This window comes from Brachyhypopomus gauderio, unplaced genomic scaffold (genome assembly GCF_052324685.1).
Source record: "Brachyhypopomus gauderio isolate BG-103 unplaced genomic scaffold, BGAUD_0.2 sc40, whole genome shotgun sequence".
NCBI classification, from domain to species: Eukaryota; Metazoa; Chordata; class Actinopteri; order Gymnotiformes; family Hypopomidae; genus Brachyhypopomus; species Brachyhypopomus gauderio.
In genome coordinates, this window is record NW_027506868.1 from 2,914,390 (window position 1) to 2,924,688 (window position 10,299).

The 10,299-nt window shown below is 43.1% G+C and overlaps 1 protein-coding gene across 1 annotated transcript in view; it reads left to right on the plus strand.

The window, feature by feature from the left end:
- sin3b (SIN3 transcription regulator family member B) overlaps positions 1-10,271 on the plus strand; it is an 18,682-nt gene extending 8,411 nt beyond the window's left edge. Inside the window, 6 exon segments of the mRNA XM_076985304.1 lie at positions 6,299-6,468; positions 6,750-6,923; positions 7,429-7,521; positions 7,805-7,899; positions 9,000-9,198; positions 9,359-10,271. Coding sequence (XP_076841419.1) covers positions 6,299-6,468; positions 6,750-6,923; positions 7,429-7,521; positions 7,805-7,899; positions 9,000-9,198; positions 9,359-9,592 — 965 coding nt within the window. The 3' untranslated portion in view covers positions 9,593-10,271.
- Positions 10,272-10,299: the final 28 nt, after the last annotated feature.

The window sequence follows — 10,299 nt, forward strand, 5'->3', positions numbered from 1 at the left end:
GGTCATTGCTTTCACTGGATGTGAAAGACGCTATTAATTTACATGCGTTCAAATTCTAACGTACCTGTTTTTGATATGTTAAAACCAGACTCGGTGTGAAAACCTTAAAATAGAAATCTCTATTGTGATGATGTCAGAAATAAATCCTCTCTTCCTGCAGTATCTGGTTATATTCCAACTTGGCAGTACAACGGACGTTTACAACAGTTGTTGATCAGACACTGACCCAGGCTGAGTTTATCAGATATTAAATAATTTAAACTTAAATAATTGTACTGAAATCCATGATTTAGGTTTCTCTAATTTTGCAGTATTTATATAAACATGTGTACAGCTTATTTTTTTAAAGGACACATTTTGTATACAATAGTTCCAGGTTTCTACAATAAATAGTTAATTGAACAAAAATAACTTGTAATTTCTTTAAGGGTCGGTGTATCTTTTAATAATATACAAACTAACTGTGATACCGTGATAACCGTGATACCGCGGTATTTTCTGAGACGGTTATCATACCGTGAAAATCTCATACCGTTGCAACCCTACTGATGAATTTTAATGTTGCATTGTGTTCCAGGTTTGAAAGTGCTGGAATTTAGGCTAAAGTACTTGAAAATGCTTGAACTTGTAATTACTTTGCTTCACAACAAATAGCTATGTGACTGAACAGTTCTCTTGTATTACGTTAACAAATACAAGCCTCTTGTAATTCCAGGACGAAACATGAGAACGTGAAGACGTTACGATTGGGCGTTTAAATAATGTGATAAAAAAGCGAATAATTTCGAGTATATGTATAAATATTTAACTTAATTAAGTTTAATGTGCTGTGAAATATTGAAATTGACCTTGAAAGTGCTTCCACCTTGTATAGGTGTATGAACCTGGCAAACATGACTTTGTTCATTGTGCTGAAATGCGGCGTGCACGAAGTTTACAAACTTCGAGAGGTGCACAACTTCGCGAAGCAACAGCCACGGGTGGAGCCACTGCGATTATGTCATTAGGTGGGTCAGAGTCCTGCCAAGCACTGAACGATTCGGTGAACAAATCTTTTGAACGAATCTTTTTATTGAACTGATTATAATGATTCAGTTCATCTAAAAGAACTGTTTTGCCCATCACTAGTAGCTTCTGTGTCCTAAACTCCCGTAATGCATTGCGTCTTTCGTGTCTGCTGACATCACATTCCCATGCTCTTTTATATCGCGATAGATCGATCGCCAGTGGTTGGCGCCAGAGCGAACTAGTAACTCATTGAATCATAGATGTGGATCAGAGGTAAATAAACTAGATTTTTTTTCCCTGCGTGAGAAATCGGATGTGTGGCGTGTGAGCGCGTGAAGACGGTCAAATGTGTGTGTCTGTGTTGTGTTCCAGGTTCAAACCTGGAACACAATACAACATTAAAATTCATCAAGTAAATGTTCATTCCCCTATTTTTGAGGGGTGTTTCTTTATACTACCACATACCACCACATTTTTACCACTGCAAAAAATGTGACGTGTCAAGTATAAACGCCTCCGCCGTTCGCACGAGGTGTGCGGAGTCGCGCGCTATGGTCACTTGCGAAAGTATCCAGCCTTAACTGATACACGGCTGAACGGTTCATGTTTCAGTTTAGTTCACGGCCTCATGGACCAGGAGACGAGTGTGTTGTAGAAAATTTATAAATAAAAAATTTGCAACTAAATGTTGGGTTATTATAGGAAATATAAATTACATTACAAATACAGTAATCCCTCCTTTATCGCATTCTGGAGATTCCAGAACTATCCGCAATAATCGAAAATAGAAACGGTATATTTAAGTATTTATACACTATATTAAGGCTTTATAAACCCTCCCCACACCTTTACATAAACCTTTCCCATTCACTTCAAATCAAATCAAAGTTTATTTGTATAGCGCTTTTCACAACACATGTTGTCACAAAGCGCTTTACAGGATTTAAAGGTTAACAATACTATGGGTCCAGAACCCTAATGAGCAAGCCAAAGGCGACAGTGGCGAGGAAAAACTCCCTATGATGGTGGGGAATAGGAAGAAACCTCGGGAGAACCAAGACTCAAAAGGGAACCCATCCTCCATTGGGCGGCCCGTTAACACACAAATTACACAAAATACAGACAAATACACAAGTCACACAAAAATCACACAATCAGACTAAGTAAAGGTAAAAATGAAAGTTCTGGGTTTTGATATTGTCACTGTAAATGTCTGTTGATGAACGCCAGGATTTCATTCCGTGTCAGAGCAGCGATGCTGGTATTGTAGGCTCCGACTGCAATGTTACTCTCCAGGTGAACCTCAGAGAAAAGATACGAGATGTAGTAAATATGTAACAGATTAATCAAAGGCCAAACTAAACAGATAAGTCTTTAATCGAGTTTTAAACATTGAGACTGTGTCTGAGTCCCGAATAGAGGCAGGAAGATTATTCCACAAATGTGGAGCTTTAAAAGAAAAGGCTCTTCCACCTGCTGTGATCTTTTTGATCCTAGGAACAGTTAATAACCCTGCGTCCTGCGAGCGAAGTGAACGCGCTGGATTATATTGTTCAATAAGTTCACTAAGATAGTCTGGAACTAAGCCATGCAGCGTTTTATATGTTAATAAAAGTATTTCATAGTCAATACGGATTCTAATTGGCAGCCAGTGTAATGACGATAGTACGGGACTAATGTGATCAAACGTTTTAGTTTTTGTTAAAACTCGTGCTGCTGCGTTCTGAACCAGCTGGAGTTTGTTTATCGATTTACCAGAGCATCCAGCTAGGAGACTGTTGCAATAATCTAAACGAGAGGATACGAATGCATGGATTAGTTTTTCTGCATCACTAGTATTTAATATGTTTCTAATTTTGGCAATGTTGCGCAAGTGAAAGAACACTACCTTAGTTATATTATTAATATGTGTATCGAATGAGAGATCTGGGTCTATTGTGATGCCCAAGTTCTTTACCTCTGCGCTGGGGGTTATAGTAAAAGAATGTAGATTCAATGCTACATTATGTATCTTGTCTCTCGCAGCCCTAGACCCAACTATTATTAATTCTGTTTTATCGGGATTTAGTGCTAGAAAGTTACACGCCATCCAATGTTTTATCTCTTCTACACATTTCTCAATTTTACTGTTTGCGCCTAAATCATCGGGTTTTGCCGATAAATATAGCTGAGTGTCGTCTGCGTAGGAATGGAAACTGATGTCGTGCTTATGCATAATCTTACCTAAGGGTAACATGTACAGTGTGAATAGAAGTGGTCCTAGGACTGTCCCTTGTGGGACACCATATTTAACCTGCACAGATTTAGAGGTTTTATTATTAACACTTACACATTGGAAGCGGTCAGTCAAATATGATCTAAACCAGGAGAGTGCGACTCCTTTAATACCTACCGTGTTTTCTAGTCTATCCAGCAAAATGTTGTGGTCTACAGTATCAAAAGCTGCACTAAGATCTAACAGTATAAGGAACGAGACGAGCCCATTATCGGCCGATATTAGTAAATCATTCACTACCCTAAGTAAAGCTGTTTCAGTGCTGTGGTTTGGTCTAAATCCTGATTGGAACTTTTCGTGGATACTATTTGATTGGAGATAGTGGTTTAACTTATTGGAAACTGCTTTTTCTAGAATTTTAGAGATAAATGGGAGATTAGAAATGGGTCTATAGTTGGCTAGAATCTGCGGATCGAGATTCTGTTTTTTAATCAAGGGTCTAATTACGGCGCATTTTAATTGTTTGGTCATGTAACCTAGGTTAAGGGAGGAGTTAATCATATTAAGTAAGGGCCCTGCAATGGCTGGGAGTAGGTCTTTAAATAGACGGGTTGGAACTGGGTCGAATATACATGATGTAGGCTTAGACGAATTAATCAGTGTTGTGAGCTCTTTTTGCGATATAGGATCGAAGACATTTAGCTCAGTAATATTTTTGGATGCATAGTTACTAATAACTAAACTACTGGGGTTAATAACCATTCCCACACTGTTCTGTGCATGTGTGCTTGTCCAGCGAGCAACCAGTCGTGTTGTATACAATCTCATGTAGGTGAGTAGCGTCTCAGGCAAGCAATGCTGGTTCCCGTTTCCGAGAGTAAATATGCACTATTTACTGTAGTTCATACTATTTTATTATTTATAACATTCCTTGTTAATTGTTAGAATTAATACTTGTAATATATTTTCATACATTTTAGGATTTTGTCATGTAAAAAAATCATAAGATATATATTTTTTCTGCCGATCGAATTCCGCAGACAACCGACAAAAAAGTGAAGACCCGTGAATTATTTTTCCCATTAATATCTTATAAAAACCAGTGAAAGAGTGAATTCACAAAAGCTGAAGCATGAACTGGCGCAGGATCATTATAACATAATACAAAAAAAAAGTATGAACTAACCTACAACTGACTGCAAAATAAATGTGAAATTAATAGATAAACAGATAGATTAAACAGATAAATACTGTACATTCAGATGAAAATATCAATTTAAATGTGCAATCAAAAAGAAAATGTGAGTGAGTGGCAACGCAAACATGAATCACGTCCTTAGCAACATTTCTCTGGGTGACAGTACGTTCAGTGAACGAATCAGAGAATGAACGAGAGCCCTCAGTTCAGTGAACGAATCGGAGAGTGAACGAGAGCCCTCAGTTCATGAACGAATCGGAGAGTGAACGAGAGCCCTCAGTTCATGAACGAATCGGAGAGTGAACGAGAGCCCTCAGGTCATGAACGAATCGGAGAGTGAACGAGAGCCCTCAGGTCATGAACGAATCGGAGAGTGAACGAGAGCCCTCAGGTCATGAACGAATCGGAGAGTGAACGAGAGCCCTCAGGTCATGAACGAATCGGAGAGTGAACGAGAGCCCTCAGGTCATGAACGAATCGGAGAGTGAACGAGAGCCCTCAGGTCATGAACGAATCGGAGAGTGAACGAGAGCCCTCCGTACAGTGAACGAATCACTGAACGAATCACTGAGCATGCGCAGTTCCCTCGCAATGAATGTCTCCGCCCCCAGATTCGCGGGTGATTCGGTGATTCACAGACCACACAGCAGTTTCCCTGCCGGCCTGCACGGTCGCTGCTGAGCTCAACTACTGAACTGAAAAAGGAACAAATCAGCTGAGGAAGTGATTTGATTCAGTTCGTTCACTCAAATGATTCGTTCATTTGAACGAATCGTTCGCGAACGACACAACACTAAAGTGCCACAGTGTACACACTAGTGCTGGGCGGTATGACCAAAATTCTATATCACGGTACTTTTAGAAATTATTTCGTTTTCACGGTATTTGATGTTTTTTTCCTCCCATGAGTGATGTGTAAACTGCATTGATTACGAAAAGAATTACTGCAGTAGAGAGTTAATGTGATAAAAAGCAAATTATTTCAAATCATTTCCACCATATGTGTATTTGTATAAATATGTAACTTACTTAAGCTGAAGGTGCTGGAAAATATTGAAAATGGACTTTGAAAGTGCCGTACAAGTGCTTGAATTCCACCTTGTATAGGTGTATGAACCCTGCAAACATAACTTGGAGCAAAACACAGCATTGAAGAGTGGAGCGCGTGAAGTTACAAAAATCAAAGAGCCACCACGATTGTCATTTTTGCTGCATGGACCTATATATGGTCTCTGGTCGCGACGCATCAAGTATAAGCAGCTTAATGGGTGGTGCAGCAGATTGGTCTTGTTACCACCAGCCGCCACAACTTTTACTCGACAGCATTTGCAGTAAGTGACTGTTTGGTCCATGTCAGACCTTTAAACCCCGATGAACTTCCTGACAACAGACACTGCTCCTTTCTTTGGGGCATCATCTTTTACTTCAATGTTTGGGAGAATTTGTGGTTCAGAACGTCCCTCATTTTCAACAAGGTAGATTTGCGCTCTGTTGCATGTGTGCCTGGCGGCGCAGCAATGAAAAGCGTCCCTTGATAAACAATTAACGTGCTGCGTTCCGGACATGTGAAGTCTATTTAAACCGGTGTGGCCGGTATATCATAACAAAAATAAACACCGGTTTTCGGTGTGAACCGGTATACCGCCCACTACTAGTACACACACACACACACCCCTACACACAGACACACACAACCCTCGGCCCACGCAGATGCACACTCTCCCTCCTAGACACACTTAAAAAAAACCTCAGTGATTCACCATGGACATGGGCAAATAAATGTAATATTCATTCAATACATATCCACCTTGTTCAGAAGCTCAATGCATATCTCTCTGTATACACGTGTCTGTGTATGTACGTGTGTGTGTGCGCAGGTGAGGTTGAACTGGAGGAATACTACCCAGCTTTTCTGGATATGGTCCGCAGTCTACTAGATGGTAATCTGGAGTCTACTCAGTTTGAGGACACACTGCGTGAGATGTTCACCATTCACGCCTACATCGGCTTCACCATCGACAAACTCATTCAGAACATCGTCCGGCAGGTGGGGAGAAGGTTTTACCACCACAGTACCCCAGTGTTAACATGGGGGTGTCACCTCAGTACCCCCACATAGACCTGTATGTACAAGTGAGGTGTTGTGGGCATACTGTGTGTGTGTGTGGAGTTGTTGGAGTAAAGTGGAGTGTCTTGTGTATACAGGGTTGATGTATATTGTTGGGTGTGAAGCTCTATAATCTCATAGCCTGTACAATGAGTTACGTGCCTCTGGTACTGATCTGAAGTGTGTGTGTGTGTGTGTGCGCGCGGTGTGATCCGGTGCAGCTGCAGCACCTGGTCAGTGATGAGGTGTGTCTCCAGGTGGCAGAGCTGTACTCTCTGGAGCGTAAGCGTGGTGCGGCGGGGGGGAATCTCTCCTCCCAGTGTGTGCGTGCCGCCTGGGAGACCAGTTACCAGTGGAAGGCTGAACGCATCATGGCGGAGGAGAACTGCTTTAAGGTAGCGGAGCTCCGCTCTCCTCCACCACCCTGACTCTGCCCTCTTCTGCCACCCTGACTCTGCCCTCTTCTGCCACCCTGACTCTGCCCTCTTCTGCCACCCTGACTCTGCCCTCTTCTGCCACCCTGACTCTGCCCCCTTCCGCCACCCTGACTCTGCCCTCTTCTGCCACCCTGACTCTGCCCTCTTCCGCCACCCTGACTCTGCCCTCTTCCGCCACCCTGACTCTGCCCTCTTCCGCCACCCTGACTCTGCCCTCTTCCGCCACCCTGACTCTGCCCTCTTCCGCCACCCTGACTCTGCCCTCTTCCGCCACCCTGACTCTGCCCTCTTCTGCCACCCTGACTCTGCCCTCTTCTGCCACCCTGACTCTGCCCCCTTCCGCCACCCTGACTCTGCCCTCTTCCGCCACCCTGACTCCTGACTTTAGGGGTTGAGGGTTTAGGGGTTAGAGTGTGTGTGTGAGGCTCTGAGGGTGTTTTTCTAGATTGTGTGTTTTTTGCAGGTCATGTTCATCCAGAGTAAAGGTCAGGTCACTCTGACTATTGAGCTGCTGGACACTGAGGAGGCCCAGACAGATGAACCTCTGGATGTGCAGGTAACGTGTGTGTGTGTGTGTGTGTGTGTGTGTGTGGGTGTGTGTGGATGCTCATACGTGTATATGACGTACAGTGCAACATCAGATCTGTGTTGACAGACCAGTGTTGGTGCATATCAGGACTGCACATGTCATGCCTGTTAACGAGGTGCAGAAATTAGATGAAAAAATATACTTGGTTCATGTTTGTTGTCTCACATGTTGAGTGTGTGTGTGTGTGGGTGTGGGTGTGGGTGTGGGTGTGGGTGTGTGTGTGTGTGGGTGTGGGTGTGTGTGTGTCCAGTGTCTATCCAACTATATGGAGCAGTTTGTTGGGACTGAGTCGTCCTCATGCACACAGGCAGATGGCTACTACTTCAAACCTGTATTCCTACCCAGGTAAGACACACTCGCACGTGACCACACTCGCACCTGATCAGTGTTAACTTTGACAGAAATTTTTTATTTAGTCTTAGTCTTTTGACTAAAATGTCATTTAGTTTTAGTCAGAATTTAGTAATTGGAGTTGTTTTTAGTTTTAGTGTAGTTTTAGTCGACTAATTATCATTAGAATTTAGTTGACTAAAATATAAATGGTGTAATAGTTATTATATGCACTTGCACAAAATTAACCATTTATTAACCAGTTACAGAGTATTATTGTTTGTAAGTGCAGTATATACAAAAACATATAGTTAGTGAGCATAACTGTAACAACATTGAAGACCAGTAGGCCCGCTCTACATGAAAAAACATGGAGTTTATGAACAATACATATTACATTCTATATAAAACTGGGAGCCGTAAAAACAGCAATGTCATAGACCGCAGATGTCGTTTCATTTGTCGTATTTTTCTCGACATCATCGTCCCACACAGTTTACACACCGTCTTGTTTTTCTCAAAGTCAGAAATGTATCCGTATATCGCCGCTCATCTTTCTCCCTGCTGACATTGTCGAGTTAACTTCAAGTTGAATTTCATGAGTGGCCACAGTTCACAGGCTAGTATTGTCTTCCCGGGTTCTGTGCAATGTGAAGATGTTAGTACTGATTGGACGGTTACCCGGTTTGTCCCGCCTCTCCGTGTACGCTAAAGTAATTACGGTTGTATCTTAACTTTTCCCTACCTGTCACAAAGCTAAATCAGGTGTGATTGGATGTTGTCGCTGGCCAATATTTTCGTCTTGTTTTTATTTGTTGACGAAAATGTAATTTTGTCATCATTTTTATCCCTTCGTATAGTTTTTATTTAGTTATCGTCTCGTTTTCGTCATGAAAAAAAGGTTCATTGACAAACTATGACTAATTATTCGTCAGCGAAATTAACATTGCACGTGATCACATTTGTGGGGGTTTCCATTTACGTTTAAGGATTCTTGCTTATTTGTGAAGTTAGAAAGGCTAGTGGCTATGGTGTGTTAGGAGCTAGTGTTTGAGGGGCCAGTGTTTCTTGGTTCTGAGGTGTGTGTGTGTGTGTGTGTGTGTGTGTGTGTGTAGGAACCTGCGGCGTTTCCGGCGGTGGCAGCTGAAGCAGGTGGAGGCTATGCGGTGCTGTAGAGAGTGGCGGGGCCAGCTGGGTGTAGAAAGTGCCGGAAGCCTGGACTGCCGTTTCAAACTCAACACCCATAAAATGGTGTTTGTGATGAACTCTGAGGACTACATGTACCGACGGGGGGCTCTGCTCAAGGCACGCAAGGTAAACCCCATATATGTATATACATACATCAACATGTGTTCTGTAAATGAAGCCGACTATGATGGTCTTGAGACAAAGGGTCCATTATCTCTGATGATCTCTTATCTCCATTGCGTGTGTGTGCGTGTGTGCGTGCGCGCACTGGTGTGTGTGTGTTCAGTCGCAGCTGCGTGTGGCACGGTTACATCATAAGCGTTTCGCCCAGTTTCACGGGTCGTGGCAGGAGCAGCACGTTTCCGCGGCAGCAGAACGCTCCGTGCAGGCGTGGCTCCTCGGAGATAATCATGACGACATGCTGCCCTGCAAAACCACCTGCCTGCCCACACAGGTCAAAGGTCAACCTGTCAACCGCTACCAGGTGCACTACAGCAGCAAGGCCCCGCCTTCGCCATAGTGCCCCCTGAACTCGGCCCGCCCCCTAAAGATTCTCTATCTTTGTTTTGCCACACTCATCTGTCTGCTCCGCACCCTCTGAGTGAGACAGTCCGGCCTCATTCCAGCGCAGATGAACACGGCAGCACTGTAGACAGGACTCGAGAGGACACGGGGACAGAGACGAGGTCTCGCCGAGCTGCCGTCCCCCTGGGACCCACCACCAATCAGAGCGCAACAGGAATGAATGTTGAACTTTTTAAATCAGTGTCCAGTAGTTTTTAGCAAATGAAACCTGAGGGGGGTGTGTGTGTGTGTGTGTGTGAGAGACGTATAGAGCGTTTGCATACAGCATATGCAGTATGTGTATGTACCTCCTCATGCGTGATCGTTGTGATTGATTGGTGATGGCTGGCAGCCGATTGCCCATGTCTGGACGGTCGCTTCTTGTTTGTTTTGTTTGTTTTTTTCTTCTCCTGGACCTGAAGGAAGCCACAGGCAGCCAGACTGAGTCGTTTTGTTCGTTTTTGTTGAACGTCTGAATCATGTATCATATCGATGATTTCGCCAAATCTTTGCTTACGTTTGGTGTAATTTTTACATATTAAAACAGAGAATGATGAAATATCAGTGTTTTGAAAAGATTGTATAACCTTTATTCTGTATCGGTTACATTAAAATAAACAGCATAGTGTGTGGTTCTTAAAGACTGTGAGTGGGCGGGGCTGT